General features: G+C 47.4%; 1 protein-coding gene across 1 annotated transcript in view; it reads right to left on the minus strand.

The window, feature by feature from the left end:
- The window catches only part of PRKAR2A (protein kinase cAMP-dependent type II regulatory subunit alpha), a 176,663-nt gene that overhangs the window by 54,765 nt on the left and 101,303 nt on the right, over positions 1-20,595 (minus strand). Inside the window, exon 4 of the mRNA XM_030208076.1 lies at positions 5,712-5,795. Within this exon, the coding sequence (XP_030063936.1) occupies positions 5,712-5,795 (84 nt within the window). The remainder of the gene's footprint in view (positions 1-5,711; positions 5,796-20,595) is intronic.

Raw genomic sequence — 20,595 nt, forward strand, 5'->3', positions numbered from 1 at the left:
GTTTTCTCCATGCCATGCAATGAAGAGCCCTTACCCCCCCACTTATTGAGGTGGCGATAAGGGCTCCTACGCTAACTTGACAGTGCACGGTGATGTCAGATTACTGCTGGGTTACCGCCGCACAAGCCATTTCTGTGGGTTTTCTTTTTCCCCCGGAAATGGCACATGCTCAGGTCGGGACTACCACAGGTGGCTGCGTTGGGCTGACAGTAGTCCCGGAAGAATAAGCGGTAAGCCTACGTTGGGTTTACCGCCGCTCTGTAAAAGGGCCCCTCAATAGCTAAGGCGCTTGATCCTGAGGCAATCTATTTGGAGTGCTAGAGCTTGCCCCATCAGTTGACTTAACTGAAGCAAGAATTAGCTGAAATAAAAAGCCCCTTCACCCCAAGATTCAATGGATACCCCTGAAAAATGCCACCTCTCTCTTGGAAATCACTGATGCTCCAAGAATCAAATCTGAAGTGATATCATTAAAAAAAAAAAAACACACACACAATGTACCAGAAACCCCTCAGGCAATGTCAAAACAGCCCAAAAGAGAAAACTGCTGCTGCTAGAGGACACTATTATTAGAGAAATCAACATGAAATCACACTTCACGGGACAGAAAAGGATAATGCCTCCTGGGATCCTCAGCAGAAGGACACAAACCAAATTGTGAATGCGGAAAAAAAAAAGTACAGATTAAAAAACTAAGGTATCCATTCAATAACCACCTTGCAAGAAACAGCACATCTGAAGTAAAGACAGACTTATGGATATGGAGAGAAAAACTTAAACCTGTAAAAGGCAATTCTATAAATTCATGCCTACAGGTAGGTGCCTAATACCTGCGTTCATTACGAAGTACTAGCACAGAAAGAGCACGTATGCGAGTATGTGCTAGTCATAGTTCTATAAAAGATATATTCAGTTTAGCATATACGTGAAAGGGGGACATGGGTGGGCAATGAGCAGCTCTACCGGATATATGCATTAATGTGGTGCCATGTTTGCATATACGTGAAACCTTATTCCCGTATTCTATAACTGCACATACCCACGTAAGTGCTCTTATAGAATACCGCTTGGCACCCCATTGGACGTCCTTTACCAAACTGCCTTCATAGTTAATTCTATATTATTTTCAGAAGTAATACTTGCTTCATGGTAAGGGAAAAGAGATGCTGCATCACACATACATACAGAGTGAGTAGAGGTTTTTTTTTTGCTGTTTTCTTAGGAAACGCTTGGAATTTCACTGTGAAATTTTACAGCTGTATTTGTTGTTACTATCTACGTTTATGGGCTAAGTGGAATGAAATTATCTTTAAGCAAGGCAAAGAAACAGACTTTTTAGCGTGACCACCCAGCAATTTTACACATTCAAAAAATGTTTGAACTGTAAAACTAACGTTATTTGGGGAGAAAAAATACAGAGTGCAAGCTTATTGTTAATGATGTCACAGTGATGTAGCCTTTTGTAAATCTGAATAATTTGTATTTGATAAGATAATTTACACATAATTTATTTAAAAGTATTTTGGATCAGAACGGCAATCGTGGGCAAGGTGTCAGTAGTAGACAAAATGAGAATCCAGACACTGTAAGAGCAAGGTTTCAGAGCAAAGGCAACGGTGGCTGCTTACCACCTCAAGAACTGGAGGTTCCAAATTTGCCGGACCTAAACCCCATGGACTACCACGTCTGGGGCACAATGTTGGAGACCCCATCACAAGCTCTACCCAAAGCTGCAAACAATCGCCGAACTTAAGTGCTGCAGATAATCTGGGACAGCCTGCCACAGGAAGCGATTGACCTCACCTTGAGTACTATGTTCAATTCTGGTCGCTATATCTAAAAAAAGATATAGCTGAATTAAATAGGTTCAAAGAAGAGCGACCAAAATGAGTGGAGTTGAACAGGTGAAGGTGAATCCTTTTTCCTCTCATTCAAAAAGTATAAAGACCAGGGAACACAATGAATTGCATGGGAATACTTTTAAAATAAATAGGAGGAAATATTGTTTTCACTCAAAAGACTAGTTAAGATCTGGAACTCATTGCCGGAGGATGTGGTAACGGTGGTTAGTGTATCTGGGTTTAATAAAGGTTTGGACAAGTTCCTGGAGGAAAAGTCCATAGCCTGTCACTGAGATGGACATGGGGGGAAGCCACTGCTTGCCCTGGGATTGGCAAGCGTGGAATGGTGCTACTAATTGTGTTTTGTGGCCTGGATTGGCCACTGCTGGAAGCAGGATACTGGGCTGGATGGACCACTGGTCTGACCCAGTATGGATGTTCTTATGCTCTTATATAAAAGTGCCAGTTCTATGGCAGTAATGGGAAATGTATTCCCAACTAATAGATAGGTAAAAGTATGAGCTGTTGATCTAAATTGCGTAAACTAATACAAAGCAAACTGAACAACAGCCAAATTCAATCCCAAAAGGTCATAAAAAGGCATGCAATACTTAAAAGCATGAAGATTACTCTCAGAAACCAAGGTATTAACCAAGGTCTGACCAACAAAACCCGTTATCTATATAAGATTCTGGTGTCCATGGTCTGATCTCTTTCATTGGGTAAAAAATTAATCTCACATGCTTACATGTTCGATGTGGGTTGGACTTCTAAGCCATATATTAGACAGGTGATGAAGCAGGCACTTTATAAATTACCATCTTTTTATTAGCTTAAGTCTAATTTATCAGTTACTGATTTTCACAGTTTTATAATTTGTGCTATCTCCTCTGACTAATTATTGTAATTCCATTTACTATGGTCTTCCATCTTGCTCAATGAAGGCAACAAGTACAGACTAGAACAGAATTTGGCTGCTGTCTGCTGACAGGTGGCAAAATTCAAGAACATATTTCTTCTGTGTTGTCAGAACCACACTGGTTTCCAATCAGCTGGCAGGCTAAATTTAAAACACTGCTTTAGTATTTAAGGCACCAAGTGGTCTGTCTTTCTTGCAAGTAATGTATCCACTGTTACACTACTGTGCATCTAGAATTTTACTATGTCTAGATCAGGACTATTAGATATGCTTTCAGTTAATGTGACTCAAATCCTCTATTCAGAATACTGCTTTGTCCATAACTGGTTCAAAGTCATGGAATTCACTGCCTCTTCAAATTCTATAAGAGAAGAGTTAATAAAATTGCATAAGGGTATTAAATCTATCTTCTTTGTAAATTAATTTTAGTAGTTAAAAAAAATAATATTTTGATTAATCAAGATTCACTTGTTCTTGCATTTCAATGTTTGTATATTAAGATGCAGCTGTGATGATATTTTAACTGTCAATGCTCGTTGGAATCCACCTAGTACTTCAGGATTGGTGGACTACACATTTTCAATAAATACATCTCTTAGATTTACTTCTAGTGCTCTTAAGGCCTTGATAGTAATTGCAGTAGTTGCAAAGTATGGCCAGTGCTGGACAGACTTCTATGGTCTGTGTCCAGAAAATGCAAAGGTGGGTCGGGATTAAATATGCATATTTTATACCATAGACACACTTTAGAAACTTGACTGTATTGATCTTTTGGACCTCAGCAGAGAAACTCGATAATCTCAACTTCTTATTTCATCAAGAATTACTCCCCCCATTTCATCACTGGTCCGCTTTTCATATTTAAAAAGAAAAATTTAATTTTAACATATTAGGCGCATAGCCGTCCCTTATGTTTGTGGCTGAATGAACATAAATTCAGAACAGGAAATTTGCAGGGTCCATTGGTGCTTTATTGACAAACCAAACAGCATACAATTCAGGATCTTAAGTGGTGTGTGTTGGATCAAGTGAAAGAGGGATGGGAGGGAGGTCAATATGAAAGAGTTAAATTATAAAGAACAATAGATTTTCACATTGAACACAATGACACCTACAGGTGTAAATGCAAAATTGGAGTGGATGACAATCTAAGCCATGGATATTCTGACTGGTGTATTCCTGATCAGATGACTATATAAATACATAGAGTTAAATGCCGGCACCATCTTGACGGAAAGAGAATGGTGTAGTCAACAAGATGGTCTGGCTAGGACATTCAAAGTTTTTTCTACTTTACAACATGGAAAATTGTTTTTATAAAAGAAATTTTTGAAACTGGCATTTTAATGGAATCTCTCTCTGCAGGTGTTTTTTCCTTGAAGCAGTAAGTAGTGAAACATGATTCATGTTGGAAGAAAGATCTCCCAGTCGACACGCTCAGATACATTTATTGTAAAATAATATTATTAATTTATTGCATGATATTAAAACATAATAATTTGATATTCCCACAAAAGAGTTGTTTGTCTAAACCTTTTTTTTTATAATCATGTTTATTACATTTTTGCAAAAATTGACAAATCAACCACACCAAGACAAAATGTAAGAAATCTCAGAGCAAATTGACATTGCAAAAATAGAAATGTAAAAGCTATAATACCAAATGGGGAGCAGGCCTTGACTCTTATGGCCTCTCCCCAACTAAACAAAATGCTCTGGTATCGTAATCCAACTAAGCCACCCTATGCCCCCTCCTTCCTAGTCCAAAAACAACATAAGCACATAATACATCCCAAGAGAAAAAGGAAAAAGAAAAACCACGTCAAGCTCTAGAGAGAGTTAAGAATACCACTATGGGCCCTGTGGGAGAGGGACTGAATGTAACCCTCCCCAGTAGGCAAACAATTTTTTGCATTTGGGCGATATCTTGGCCTGAATACTTTGAAAAGCATTAAGGCATGAAACTTGTTACGCCAGGCCCAAAAAGAAGGTGGGGCCTGGACTGTCCAAACTCCCAAAATAGTCTTTTTGCCCACTACACTTGCCACAAAAGAATTGTTTATATAAAAAGTGGACCAACGATAAAACCAGGGGAATAATTCTAGATGAAACAACAGATTGAGATAATTGAATTTCCCCACTGAGGTCCAGAAGATCAGTACAGTCAAGTCTCATTTTGTCAAATTTAAAGTTTGTCTTTTGAATTTAGGAGTCTTGATTGCAAGTTTATCATTGCCGTTTGGAGGGGTTATTTTATACCATATTCATATATCATAGGCTATGAGTGTGCGTGCTGTGTACCTCAATGGGGAAGGAGAAAAACACCTTAAAGTTGAATTTAGCGAGTAAAATGTTATTAGAACTACTGTTGGATTGTTGGTTTAATCATGAATTGATAATGGATATGACTGTTGGGCACAATGGATGACCAAACCGATCTTTACCTGCCGTCATTTACTATGTTAATATTTTCATAGTCTCCTCTGTTAGACTTGTTATATGGTCATTACAGCTTGCCTTCATGTAGAACAGATAACCTACAGCTTGAGAATCTTGCTTCTGTATGTCCCCAAACACAAAACCTGGCACAGCAGTAGCAGCATATTCTAGGAGGAAGTACAGCAGGCATGATGGGAACTCTTCCCAAAATGACTGGCATTGGTATGCACTGTGCTTTATATATTCCAGATTGACAAGACATGTAACAAAACCAATTCATTCAGCAACAAATCTGATGTATTAAGATATGTAACAAGATAACAATAAATGGTATTTACAATAACTTATCTAGAACATATTTCTTTCTATCCTGCAGCAGACTTACCACAAATACCAGCACCACTGCTTTAAAGTTAGGGTGATGCATTCAGACTATTTAAGCTACACAATTTCAAAGCCAAAGTCAGTACTACAAAAAAACATTTCAACAAACATTATAAACACAAAATTACCTGATCAAGGTTTTTGAAAAGAAGAATATCTTTACAGGCATCCTGAAGTCTGCATCGTTGCTCATCTGTTTTTGGATGAACCACCTGGATAGTAAGATGTTATGATATGATCAGAACAGCAGTACTACATTGCTGTGCATCTCAATCTATAACAATGAATCAGGAAATCAAATAAAATGGGGAAAACATGATGAGCACGGTTCATGGATTTTTTCCTGTGTGTGTATTTCTGTCTTACCTGGAGAGAAGAAAGGAGGGGGCAATTTGGAAAGAATAAATGTGATAAATATATCAAATCATTAGATGTCACTGTCAACAAATTTCAAATGATGGACTTCACATTAAGCCAAAGGGTTCCACTATCTTACAGAATATTAGCTGGACATTACAGATAGCAAACATTAAGAAAAGCTATATGGTTGTTAGTGGGTTTTCCAACAACAACAAAATGAAACATATCTGAATCAGTAAGAGGCAGCCCAGCACTAGGGTAGGGGTAACTGATGAGGAAATCACGTTCACATTCCTCTGCAAATCTCCTCAATGAAGGCTAATCTCAAGTGGGCTACTGACATAGCCATGGCTCTGACATGACAAGACCCTCCAGAGTCAGCCCAGCCTGAGCGTAAGTGAAGGAGATGGTAAAATTATGTATAATCATACCTGATAATTATCTTTCCATTAATCATAGCTGATCAATCCATAGACTGGTGGGTTGTGTCCATCTACCAGCAGGTGGAGATAGAGAGCAAACTTTTGCCTCCCTATATGTGGTCATGTGCTGCCGGAAACTCCTCAGTATGTCGATATCAAAGCTCCATCCGCAGGACTCAGCACTTAGAGAATTACACCCATGAAGGGACACTCTGCCCAGCTCACCACCGCCGAAACGGGGGAGGGGAAATAACCCAGCTCATCCCCACACAAGTGGGGGAGGGGAATCCGTCCAGCTCATCCCCGCGGAGCGGGGGAGGGACACCACACCCGCCGATGCGGGGGGATCTGGCTTATCCTGCAACCGCAACCGCGGGAGGAGCTGACTGACCCTAACACCGCCGAAGCGGGAGGGGTACAAAGCTGCCCTACAGCCGCACGAAGCGGGAGGGAGTGCCGGCAGAATTTTAAGTCTCAATCCAGCCCCGTAAAACCGCCACGCCGGAGGAAGGACCGGGACATTCATCGGTCACGAAACTGTCACCCAACAAGGGCGAATCAGGCTTTAAGACCCCCGCATCCCCTCTAGAAGCGCTCAAGCGACCCGGGGAGCGACCCTTTGCGCCCTCGCCCTCCGACGCCATATGCCACGAGGAGAAGAATCGGGGAACCCCCTGCCCGCTATAAAAAGGTAAAAATTACCTGCTGTCCGCTCCGAGTTGTAACGACCTAGTGTCCCAGTGAGTAGCTGCAATAGACGCTTAAATAAACGTCGAAATAAACGCCTTTAAGGCCGTTCAAACATTTTTTTTTTTTTTTTTTTTTTAACGGAGCCAGCGGGAGGGGGGAGAAAAGGAGGGGCCTGGCACCACCAGGTTTGCACTTGCTCAAAAGAGCCCTCAACCCCAGGCACTCAACAAAACCTAAAAATTAGGCTTGGAGGCCTAGCCAGAGCTGCTGCTGTGTGTGACCACCACCTGCTGAGATAGAGAACATACTGAGGAGTTTCCGGCAGCACATGACCACATATAGGGAGGCAAAAGTTTGCTCTCTATCTCCACCTGCTGGTAGATGGACACAACCCACCAGTCTATGGATTGATCAGCTTGATGATATGGAAGCAGTGTGTTTACTGACAGCTGCCCCCATCCTGTTTTGATCAAAAGAAACAAAAAGCTGGGTGGACTGTCTGTGGGCTTTAGTCAGCTTCAGATAAAAGGCCAAGACTCACTTGCATTCCAAGGTGTGCACTGCACTTTTACCAGGAAGGGCATGAGATTTTGGGAAGAATGTTGGCAGGACTACTGATTGGTTAAGACAGAACTCAGACATCATCTTAGGAAGAAAATTAGGGTGCATGCAAAGAACTACTCTATTATGATGAAGTCTAGTGCAAGGTGGATCTGCTATGAAGCTCACTCAACCTACAAGCTGAAGTAACTGCCACCAAAGACAACACTTTCCAGGTCAAGTACTTCAGATGACAAAGAGCTGAGTGGCTCAAAAGAGCCTTCATCGGCTGTGTGAGGACGACACTGAGGTTCCATAACACTGTAGGAGGTATGATAGGGGGCTTTGTCAACAGCAAACCTCTCAAAAAGCAAACAATTAAAAGGCTATACAGTGATAAACACAGATTGCACCAAGATGACCCTTTCAGAGTTGGTTTTCAAACCAGACTGAGAAGTGTGGGAGGTATTCAGGCAAGTTTTGTGTATGGCAAGTGAAAGGATCACACCAGATGACAAAACTCCTCCATTTAAAAGTATAACACCCGTGCCCTGGAAACACTTATGTGAGGATGTTCAGGACACACTAAAGGAAGCCCTTACTTTGAGCTCTCAAAACTGAGTTCCTCGGCCTATCATCATAGCTTTCTTCAATACTCCACTTATATAGACTATGCTCACTTGGCCTAACTGTGGTCCGAGGATGTGGAGGTGGACATGTGTGCTTCCCAGGTTAAGGACTGTTTGCTTGGTGTTCAGACATGTGAATAATGGTAAAATTATGTATAATCATACCTGATAATTTTCTTTCCATTAATCATAGCTGATCAATCCATAGACTGGTGGGTTGTGTCCATCTACCAGCAGGTGGAGATAGAGAGCAAACTTTTGCCTCCCTATATGTGGTCATGTGCTGCCGGAAACTCCTCAGTATGTCGATATCAAAGCTCCATCCGCAGGACTCAGCACTTAGAGAATTACACCCACGAAGGGACACTCTGCCCAGCTCACCACCGCCGAAACAGGGGAGGGGAATTAACCCAGCTCATCCCCACACAAGTGGGGGAGGGGAATCCGTCCAGCTCATCCCCGCGGAGCGGGGGAGGGACACCACACCCGCCAATGCGGGGGGATCTGGCTTATCCTGCAACCGCAACCGCGGGAGGAGCTGACTGACCCTAACACCGCCGAAGCGGGAGGGGTACAAAGCTGCCCTACAGCCGCACGAAGCGGGAGGGAGTGCCGGCAGAATTTATGTCTCAATCCAGCCCGTAAAACGGGGGGGAGAGGAATGCAGCAGCTCACTGTAACACAAACTCGTCTCAACTCTTGAAGAATCCAAGTGAAAAAACTTGAACACGAAGTCTTTCTGAAGTAACTGAAGACTAAACTTGAACCTGAAATGCAACCAGAATAAAAACAGTACAGATATCTGGGAGGGGCTATGGATTGATCAGCTATGATTAATGGAAAGAAAATTATCAGGTATGATTATACATAATTTTACCTTCCATATCATCAAGCTGATCAATCCATAGACTGGTGGGATGTACCGAAGCAGTACTCACCCAGGGCGGGACATTGAAATCCCTGACCTCAACACTGAAGCTCCAAACCGGGCCTCCGCCCGTGCAGCCACCGTCAAACGGTAATGCTTGGAGAATGTATGAGCCGAAGCCCAAGTTGCCGCCTTGCATATCTCTTCCAAGGAGACGGATCCGGCCTCTGCCCTCGAGGCCGCCTGAGCTCTCGTGGAGTGAGCCTTCAGCTGGATAGGCGGCACCTTCCTTGCGGCCACAAAAGCCGCTGCAATGGCTTCCTTGACCCATCTTGCCACTGTAGGCTTAGCAGCCTGCAGACCCTTACGAGGACCTGCAAACAGGACAAACAGATGATCCGATTTCCGGAAATCATTGGTCACTTCCAAGTATCTGATGATGACTCGTCTCACATCCAGATATTCAAGAGCGGAGTACTCCTCTGGGTAGTCCTCCCTATGAAAGGAAGGGAGACAGAGCTGCTGATTCACATGGAAGCGAGAACCAATCTCGGGCAGGAAGGAAGGCACTGTGCGAATAGTCACTCCTGCCTCAGTGAACTGCAGAAAAGGCTCTCGACATGAGAGCGCCTGGAGCTCGGAAACTCTTCTGGCTGAAGTGATAGCCACCAAAAAGACTGCTTTCAACGTCAGGTCTTTCAGAGATGCCCTCGACAAGGGTTCCAAAGGCGGCTTCTGCAATGCTCTTAGCACCAGGTTGAGATTCCACGCAGGCACCACTGAGTGCAGAGGAGGGCGCAGGTGATTAACTCCCTTGAGAAAGCGCACCACATCTGGCTGCGAAGCCAGGGAAGCACCCTTCAGGCGGCCCCTGAAGCAAGCCAGAGCCGCTACCTGGACTTTAAGGGAACTGAGCGACAGGCCTTTCTCCAGACCTTCTTGCAGGAACGCCAACACTGAAGAAATTGGAGCAGTGAAGGGAGAAAGTGAGCCTGCTTCACACCATGCTGCAAAGATACGCCAAACCCTGGCGTAAGCAGAAGTAGAGCGCTTCCTCGCTCTCAGCATAGTGGCGATGACCTTGTCTGAGAAGCCCTTCTTCCTCAGACGCTGCCGCTCAATAGCCAGGCCGTAAGACCAAAGGGAGAGGGATCCTCCATCACCACGGGACCCTGATGTAACAGGCCCTGCTCCACTGACAGCCGCAGAGGATCGTCGACTGAGAGCCTGATCAAGTCCGCATACCAGGGACGTCTGGGCCAATCCGGACCCACCAGGATTACCCTGCCGGGATGCTTTGCCACCCGGTCTAGCACCCTGCCCAACATGGGCCAGGGCGGGAACACATAGAGGAGCTCTTGTGTCGGCCACTGTTGGAGAAGAGCATCTACTCCCAGGGATCGAGGGTCCCGTCCTCTGCTGAAAAAGCACGGCACTTGGCAATTGGCCGATGACGCCATCAGATCTAGGCTCGGCTGGCCCCAGCGCTTCGTGATGTCCAAGAACGCCTGAGCAGATAGTTGCCACTCTCCGGGCTCCAAGGTATGGCGACTGAGAAAGTCCGCCTTGACATTCATGACTCCGGCAATGTGGGCCGCTGAAAGCTGCTCCAGGTTCGCTTCCGCCCACTGGCAAAGACTCATAGCCTCCTTGGCTAGAGGGGCGCTCTTGGTACCTCCCTGGCGGTTGATATAGGCCACAGCCGTGGCATTGTCCGACAGGACCCGTACAGGCTTCAACACCAGTACCGGGATGAACTCCAATAACACCAACCGAATGGCTCTGAGTTCCAGGAGGTTGATAGACCACTTGCCTCTGCAGGAGACTAGAGCCCCTGCGCTGTCCTTCCCAAGCAGTGGGCTCCCCAGCCCATCAAAGAGGCGTCTGTCGTGACGACAATCCACTCCGGGGTCACCAGAGGCAATCCTGCAGACAACTTGTCTGTCTGCGTCCACCAGCTCAGCGCCTTGCGCACTGCTGGGTCCACGGGAAGGCGCACAGCAAAATCCTCCGACATCGGAGTCCAGCGCAGCAGCAGAGAAAGCTGTAGTGGTCTCATATGAGCCCTGGCCCAGGGCACTACTTCCATCGTGGCCGTCATAGAGCCCAACAGCTGCACGTAGTCCCAATCCCGAATAGGAGAGGCTACTAGGAACTAGTCCACCTGAGCCTGAAGCTTGACAATCCGATTGTCTGGCAGGAACACTCTGCCCACTTGGGTGTCGAATCGAACTCCCAGATACTCCAGGGACTGAGTCGGGCGCAGCTGGCTCTTCTTCCAGTTGATGATCCATCCCAGGGAGCTCAAAAGAGCAACTACCCGGTCCATAGCTTTGCCGCACTCTGCATAAGAGGGGGCTTGGATCAACCAGTCGTCCAGATAAGGATGGACTTGTACTCCTTCCTTTAGCAGGAAGGCCGCTATGACCCCCATTACTTTGGAAAAGGTCCGCGGAGCAGTAGCCAACCCGAAAGGGAGGGCTCTGAACTGGAAGTGTCGTCTCAGGACTGTAAAACGCAGAAAGCGTTGGAGAGGAGGCCAGATGGGAATATGCAGGTACGCTTCCTTGATGTCCAAGGAAGCCAAGAACTCTCCTGCCTTCACTGCCGCTATAACAGAGCGGAGAGTCTCCATGCGAAAGTGCCTCACTTTCCAGGCCCGATTGACCCCTTTGAGGTCGAGGATAGGCCGGACAGAACCTCCTTTCTTTGGAACCACAAAGTAAATGGAGTAACGTCCCTTGCCAATCTGATTTTTTGGCACCGGAACGACCGCACCCAGGCGGATCAGGTTGTCCAAGGTCTGCTGCACTACCACAGCTTGACCGGAGACTTGCAGGGAGAGAGTACAAACCCGTCTCTTAAGGGTTGGCAGAACTCTAGCTTGTAGCCGTCTCTGATGACTTCCAGCACCCACGCGTCTGAAGTTATAGTGATCCACTCGCCCAGAAACGAGGACAGCCGTCCTCCAATCTGCACTGGGGCGTGGACCAAGGCCCCGTCATTGGGTACGAGACCCTGGGGGAGGACCGGAGGGAGCACCTCCGGGACGGCGGTCTCTGCGAAAGGAATGCTGCTTGGGGGAGAAATTCCTCTTGAAGGAAGAGGGGGCAGAGGAACCCGACTTGCCCGGGCGGTACCGACTGGCTTCCTGCAACCGTCCTCTGGAGGTACCGGGACGAGTACTAACCCGAGCCCTGACCTCTGGTAATTTCTTGCCCTTAGACGTGCCGAGATCGGTCACGATTTTGTCCAGCTCGACCCCAAAGAGCAGCTTGCCTTTAAAAGGCAATCTAGCCAGGCGGGAATTAGAGGCGTGGTCAGCAGACCAATGTTTCAGCCAAAGCCACCGCCGCGCAGAGACTGTCTGAGCCATGCCTTTAGCTGAGGCTCTCCAGACATCATACAGCAAGTCTGCCAAATAGGCTAAGCCCGATTCCAGGGCCGGCCAATCAGCCCTCAAGGAATGATCCGAGGGGGAAGCCCGCTGCACCATAGTCCGGCACGCCCTGGCCACATAGGAGCCGCAAACTGAGGCCTGCAAACTTAAAGCAGCTGCCTCAAAGGACGACCTTAAGGCCGCCTCCAATCTACTGTCTTGGGCATCCTTTAGGGCCGTGCCACCTTCCACCGGCAACGCCGTTTTCTTAGTCACCGCAGTGATTAAAGAATCCACGGTAGGCCACAGATAGGCCTCACGTTCACTCACAGCCAAAGGATAGAGGCGGGACATAGCCCTAGCCACTTTAAGGCTCGTTTCCGGGACATCCCATTGAGCCGCAATTAAGGTGTGCATGGCATCATGCACGTGGAAGGTTCTAGGCGGGCGCTTCGTCCCCAGCATAATGGCAGAGCCAACAGGGGCTGAGGGAGAGACGTCCTCCGGAGAGGAAATCTTCAAAGTGTCCATGGCCTGTAACAACAGGTTGGGCAAAACCTCTGGGCTAAAAAGCCGCGCTGCAGAGGGGTCATCCGCTCCTCCGAGCGGGGATCTATCTCCTCCAAGGAATCCGCAAAGGATCGTTGGGAGACCTCAGACACGCTGCCCTCATCTACATCGGAAGAGACAAAGTCCTCCAAGGCCTGGAAATCAACCCGAGGGCGTTTACCTCTGGGAACCTCAACCTCTTTATCAGAAGAGGGAGCAGGGGCAGCGTTTTGCATGAGGAAAGCCTGATGCAGCAGCAAAACAAACTCGGGGGAGAAACCCCCCAGACTGTGCACTTCCGCAGCCTGGGCAACAGCCCTAGACGCACTATCAACCGGCGCTCGCAATAGCGGGGGAGAGACATGCTGCGCATCCAAAATGGCGTCCGGCGCGAAACTCCGCGAAGGAGCCGCGCGGGAAGAACGGCGCTTAACTTTAGCCGCTTTTGTGCCGTCGCCCAAATTAAGGGCGTTCATGGCATTAATGTCTCCAACCTCAAGGGCGGCCCACGAAGAAGCCATCCGAGTCGCGTGGCCGGCCAAGATGGCGGAGGCGAGGAGCGGGGGATGGGCGATTATGGCGGGAAAAAACCGCCACGCCGGAGGAACGACCGGGACATTCATCGGTCACTAAACTGTCACCCATCAAGGGCGAATCAGGTTGTAAAACCCCCGCATCCCCTCTAGAAGCGCTCCAGCGATCCGGGGAGCGACCCTTTGCGCCCTCGCCCTCCGACGCCATTGCCACGAGGAGAAGAATCGAGGAACCCCCTGCCCGCTATAAAAAGGTAAAATTACCTGCTTGCCGCTCCGAGCTGTAACGAACTGGTGTCCCAGTGAGTAGCTGCAATGAACGTTTAAAGAAACGTCGGATTAAACGCCTTTAAAGACGTTTAAATTTTTTTTTTTTTTTTTTTTTTTTTTTTAAACGGAGCCAGCGGGAGGGGGGAGAAAAGGAGGGACCTGGCACCACCAGGTTTGCACTTGCTCAAAAGAGCCCTCAACCCCAGGCCTCAACAAAACCTAAGGATTAGGCTTGGAGGCCTAGCCAGAGCTGCTGCTGTGTGTGACCACCACCTGCTGAGATAGAGAACATACTGAGGAGTTTCCGGCAGCACATGACCACATATAGGGAGGCAAAAGTTTGCTCTCTATCTCCACCTGCTGGTAGATGGACACAACCCACCAGTCTATGGATTGATCAGCTTGATGATATGGAAATGTTACTTTGGGAAACTGAATACAAGTTTGTTTTATGTTTACACATCTCAGAAGGTGTCTATCTCTGCATCTGCTGATCCAATCGTTTTGAAGACAGATTCTCAGCAGCACACTGGAGCAGTGGGTGCCTAATATTCTTTTGGATTCCCATTTGTTTAATGCTCAGATTATCTAAACCTGTTTTCCAAGGTTTGCAAGGATTCCTCCGTCGGTTGATGTTGATGGCCAAGCCCTCAACCCCAGGTACTCAACAAAACCTAAACAATTAGGCTTGGAGACCTAGCCAGAGCTGCTGCTGTGTGACCACACACCTGCTGAGATAGAGAACATACTGGGGAATTTCCGGCAGCACATGACCACATATAGGGAGGCAAAAGATTGCTCTCTATCTCCACCTGCTGGTAGATGGACCCAACCCACCAATCTATGGATTGATCGGCTTGATGATAGGGAAGCGATATTATTGTATTGGAGTAAGCTCAGGGCACCCAACTGAGCAGTTTGGAAAACTCAGATGATCGCCCTTCTTTCTATGGAGAGTATGGACATCTCTTCAAGTACATGGGGAACGCTTCCAACGCACGTGGGAATGCTTTTGGTCCCCCTTACAATCAGAAGCCAAAATTAGGATACTTAATTAGTCCTTGTTTTTCTGCTTCTATTGCCTCACAGCATGGGTATGTGGGTTTGGGAGAGGGGTGGCGGAAAGAATAGATCTATGGAACATTTTGGAAATCGAGTATTGTAATATTTCTGATGTTATGTCAGAGAGTAACAACTTGATGTTTTATGCTGCTGTGCTTTTAATTGTTTAACTGCTCAATGCTTAATAAAAATTACTTATACATAAAAAAGTATAACACATCTTGGTGAAATCTTTCCTGGAAGCCAGCAGGATCCTCGAGACACCCTCAAGCAGCTGCAGAGATGCAAACTCTGCACTCTCAACATCCAGACCATGAGGGCCAGAGACTGGACGTTAGGGGGCAGAAGAGACTCATCACTCTGCCCTCATCACTCTGCATGATGAGGGTTGGAAGGCAGTCCAGTCTCCACAGTTCTTCAGAGGACAACTCCAGAAAAGGAGGAAACCATATCTGCCTCTGCCAGTAGGGCGCAATTAGGAATCATGGTTCCCCGGTCCTGCTTGAGTTTCAGTAGTCTTCCCTATAAGAGGGATGAGAGGATACACATACAGAAGACCCTCCCCCGAATCTAGGAGGAAGGAATCAGACATTAGCCTGTCACATGAACCAAGTCTGGAGCAGTACTGAGGGACATTGTGGTTGAGATGAGCGGCAAAGAGATCCACCGAGAGGGTGCCCCAATTCTGGAAGATCTCATGAGCAACTCCCATGCTAAGACCCCATTTGTGTGGTTGCATTGCCCTACTCAGCCTGTCCATCAGACTGTTGTCTTTTCTTGCCAGGTATGTGGCTCAAAGCACCATGCCATGACTGATGGCCCACTGCTACATCCCAATTACCTCCTGATACAAGGGGTAGGATCCTGCACCCCCCTGCTTGTTGACATAGTACATGGTAAACTGGTTGTCTGTCTGAATGACACCAGTTTGGTTCAGCAGCTGATCCCTGAAAGCCTTTATAGAGTTCCAGATTGCCTGAAACGCTTCTTTTTTCCAAAAGTATAATATGTACCATCTTTGAAATCACATTCAGTTCGCAATAAAGTTACCTCACAGCATAATTTACTCAGTTCTTGTCAGATACAGCCTACAAGGGCTGCTGCATGAAATTTCCATAATAATGAGTGAAAGGTAAAACTTTCTATTTTTAAATAGTGAATGAATTATTCATTTCATAGAAACCTGACATGCTCACAAAGTACACAGAAGAGAGTCTTTTGCACTCATTTACTTTAAAGTACTGGAACTCCATTTCTATGTATTTTGGAATGTAGGTACATTTTTGCGGGATACATAGATCTTCAGAGTTTTAATGTGCAGTGACCTTTATCCTACACTGCCTAATACATTTAGGTCTGAATATACAGTGGGGGAAATAAGTATTTGATCCCTTGCTGATTTTGTAAGTTTGCCCACTGACAAAGACATGAGCAGCCCATAATTGAAGGGTAGGTTATTGGTAACAGTGAGAGATAGCACATCACAAATTAAATCCGGAAAATCACATTGTGGAAAGTATATGAATTTATTTGCATTCTGCAGAGGGAAATAAGTATTTGATCCCCCACCAACCAGTAAGAGATCTGGCCCCTACAGACCAGGTAGATGCTCCAAATCAACTCGTTACCTGCATGACAGACAGCTGTCGGCAATGGTCACCTGTATGAAAGACACCTGTCCACAGACTCAGTGAATCAGTCAGACTCTAACCTCTACAAAATGGCCAAGAGCAAGGAGCTGTCTAAGGATGTCATGGACAAGATCATACACCTGCACAAGGCTGGAATGGGCTACAAAACCATCAGTAAGACGCTGGGCGAGAAGGAGACAACTGTTGGTGCCATAGTAAGAAAATGGAAGAAGTACAAAATGACTGTCAATCGACAAAGATCTGGGGCTCCACGCAAAATCTCACCTCGTGGGGTATCCTTGATCATGAGGAAGGTTAGAAATCAGCCTACAACTACAAGGGGGGAACTTGTCAATGATCTCAAGGCAGCTGGGACCACTGTCACCACGAAAACCATTGGTAACACATTACGACATAACGGATTGCAATCCTGCAGTGCTCGCAAGGTCCCCCTGCTCCGGAAGGCACATGTGACGGCCCGTCTGAAGTTTGCCAGTGAACACCTGGATGATGCCGAGAGTGATTGGGAGAAGGTGCTGTGGTCAGATGAGACAAAAATTGAGCTCTTTGGCATGAACTCAACTCGCCGTGTTTGGAGGAAGAGAAATGCTGCCTATGACCCAAAGAACACCGTCCCCACTGTCAAGCATGGAGGTGGAAATGTTATGTTTTGGGGGTATTTCTCTGCTAAGGGCACAGGACTACTTCACCGCATCAATGGGAGAATGGATGGGGCCATGTACCGTACAATTCTGAGTGACAACCTCCTTCCCTCCGCCAGGGCCTTAAATATGGGTCGTGGCTTGGTCTTCCAGCACGACAATGACCCAATACATACAGCCAAGGCAACAAAGGAGTGGCTCAGGAAGAAGCACATTAGGGTCATGGAGTGGCCTAGCCAGTCACCAGACCTTAATCCCATTGAAAACTTATGGAGGGAGCTGAAGCTGCGAGTTGCCAAGCGACAGCCCAGAACTCTTAATGATTTAGAGATGATCTGCAAAGAGGAGTGGACCAAAATTCCTCCTGACATGTGTGCAAACCTCATCATCAACTACAGAAGACGTCTGACCGCTGTGCTTGCCAACAAGGGTTTTGCCACCAAGTATTAGGTCTTGTTTGCCAGAGGGATTAAATACTTATTTCCCTCTGCAGAATGCAAATAAATTCATATACTTTCCACAATGTGATTTTCCGGATTTAATTTGTGATGTGCTATCTCTCACTGTTACCAATAACCTACCCTTCAATTATGGGCTGCTCATGTCTTTGTCAGTGGGCAAACTTACAAAATCAGCAAGGGATCAAATACTTATTTCCCCCACTGTATGTAAAAACTTTGTGCATGTTGGTGGGCCAGACTACAGTTAAAGCGAATGCTACATACCTGTAGAAGGTATTCTCCGAGGACAGCAGGCTGATTGTTCTCACTGATGGGGGTGACGTCCGCGGCAGCCCCTCCAATCGGAATCTTCACTAGCAAAAGCCTTTGCTAGCCCTCGCGCACCGCGCATGCGCGGCCGTCTTCCCGCCCGAACCGACCAGTCTCATATGTAGCAAGACAAAGAGAAGGGAAGACACAACTCCAAAGGGGAGGCGGGCGGGTTTGTGAGAACAATCAGCCTGCTGTCCTCGGAGAATACCTTCTACAGGTATGTAGCATTCGCTTTCTCCGAGGACAAGCAGGCTGCTTGTTCTCACTGATGGGGTATCCCTAGCCCCCAGGCTCACTCAAAACAACAACCATGGTCAATTGGGCCTCGCAACGGCGAGGACATAACTGAGATTGACCTAAAAAATTTACCAACTAACTGAGTGCGCAGCCTGGAACAGAACAAACAGGGCCCTCGGGGGGTGGAGTTGGATCCTAAAGCCCAAACAGGTTCTGAAGAACTGACTGCCCGAACCGACTGTCGCGTCGGGTATCCTGCTGCAGGCAGTAATGAGATGTGAATGTGTGGACAGATGACCACGTCGCAGCTTTGCAAATCTCTTCAATGGTAGCTGACTTCAAGTGGGCTACCGACGCTGCCATGGCTCTAACATTATGAGCCGTGACATGACCCTCAAGAGCCAGCCCAGCCTGGGCGTAAGTGAAGGAAATGCAATCTGCTAGCCAATTGGATATGGTGCGTTTTCCTACAGCCACTCCCCTCCTGTTGGGATCAAAAGAAACAAACAATTGGGCGGACTGTCTGTTGGGCTGTGTCCGCTCCAAATAGAAGGCCAATGCTCTTTTGCAGTCCAATGTGTGCAGCTGACGTTCAGCAGGGCAGGAATGAGGACGGGGAAAGAATGTTGGCAAGACAATTGACTGGTTCAGATGGAACTCCGACACAACCTTTGGCAAGAACTTAGGGTGAGTGCGGAGGACTACTCTGTTATGATGAAATTTGGTGTAAGGGGCCTGGGCTACCAAGGCCTGAAGCTCACTGACTCTACGAGCTGAAGTAACTGCCACCAAGAAAATGACCTTCCAGGTCAAGTACTTCGGATGGCAGGAATTCAGTGGCTCAAAAGGAGGTTTCATCAGCTGGGTGAGAACGACATTGAGATCCCATGACACTGTAGGAGGCTTGACAGGGGGCTTTGACAAAAGCAAACCTCTCATGAAGCGAACAACTAAAGGCTGTTCCGAGATCGGCTTACCTTCCACACGGTAATGGTATGCACTGATTGCACTAAGGTGAACCCTTACAGAGTTGGTCTTGAGACCGGACTCAGACAAGTGCAGAAGGTATTCAAGCAGGGTCTGTGTAGGACAAGAGCGAGGATCTAGGGCCTTGCTGTCACACCAGACGGCAAACCTCCTCCACAGAAAGAAGTAACTCCTCTTAGTGGAATCTTTCCTGGAAGCAAGCAAGATGCGGGAGACACCCTCCGACAGACCCAAAGAGGCAAAGTCTACGCTCTCAACATCCAGGCCGTGAGAGCCAGGGACCGGAGGCTGGGATGCAGAAGTGCCCCTTCGTCCTGTGTGATGAGGGTCGGAAAACACTCCAATCTCCACGGTTCTTCGGAGGACAACTCCAGAAGAAGAGGGAACCAGATCTGACGCGGCCAAAAAGGAGCAATCAGAATCATGGTGCCTCGGTCTTGCTTGAGTTTCAACAAAGTCTTCCCCACCAGAGGTATGGGAGGATAAGCATACAGCAGACCCTCCCCCCAGTCCAGGAGGAAGGCATCCGATGCTAGTCTGCCGTGGGCCTGAAGCCTGGAACAGAACTGAGGGACTTTGTGGTTGGCTCGAGATGCGAAGAGATCCACCAAGGGGGTGCCCCACACCTGGAAGATCTGTCGCACTACACAAGAATTGAGCGACCACTCGTGAGGTTGCATAATCCTGCTCAACCTGTCGGCCAGACTGTTGTTTACGCCTGCCAGATATGTGGCTTGGAGCACCATGCCGTGACGGCGAGCCCAGAGCCACATGCTGACGGCTTCCTGACACAGGGGGCGAGATCCGGTGCCCCCCTGCTTGTTGACGTAATACATGGCAACCTGGTTGTCTGTCTGAATTTGGATAATTTGGTGGGACAGCCGATCTCTGAAAGCCTTCAGAGCGTTCCAGATCGCTCGCAACTCCAGAAGATTGATCTGCAGATCGCGTTCCTGGAGGGACCAGCTTCCTTGGGTGTGAAGCCCATCGACATGAGCTCCCCATCCCAGGAGAGACGCATCCGTTGTCAGCACTTTTTGTGGCTGAGGAATTTGGAAAGGACGTCCCAGAGTCATATTGGACCAAATCGTCCACCAATACAGGGATTTGAGAAAACTCGTGGACAGGTGGATCACGTCTTCTAGATCCCCAGCAGCCTGAAACCAATGGGAAGCTAGGGTCCATTCAGCAGATCTCATGTGAAGGCGGGCCATGGGAGTCACATGAACTGTGGAGGCCATGTGGCCCAGCAATCTCAACATCTGCCGAGCTGTGATCTGCTGGGACGCTCGCACCCGCGAGACGAGGTACAACAAATTGTTGGCTCTCGTCTCTGGGAGATAGGCGCGAGCCGTCCGAGAGTCCAGCAGAGCTCCTATGAATTCGAGTCTCTGCACTGGGAGAAGGTGGGACTTTGGAT

This window comes from Microcaecilia unicolor, chromosome 6, assembly GCF_901765095.1.
Source record: "Microcaecilia unicolor chromosome 6, aMicUni1.1, whole genome shotgun sequence".
Lineage (NCBI taxonomy): Eukaryota > Metazoa > Chordata > Amphibia > Gymnophiona > Siphonopidae > Microcaecilia > Microcaecilia unicolor.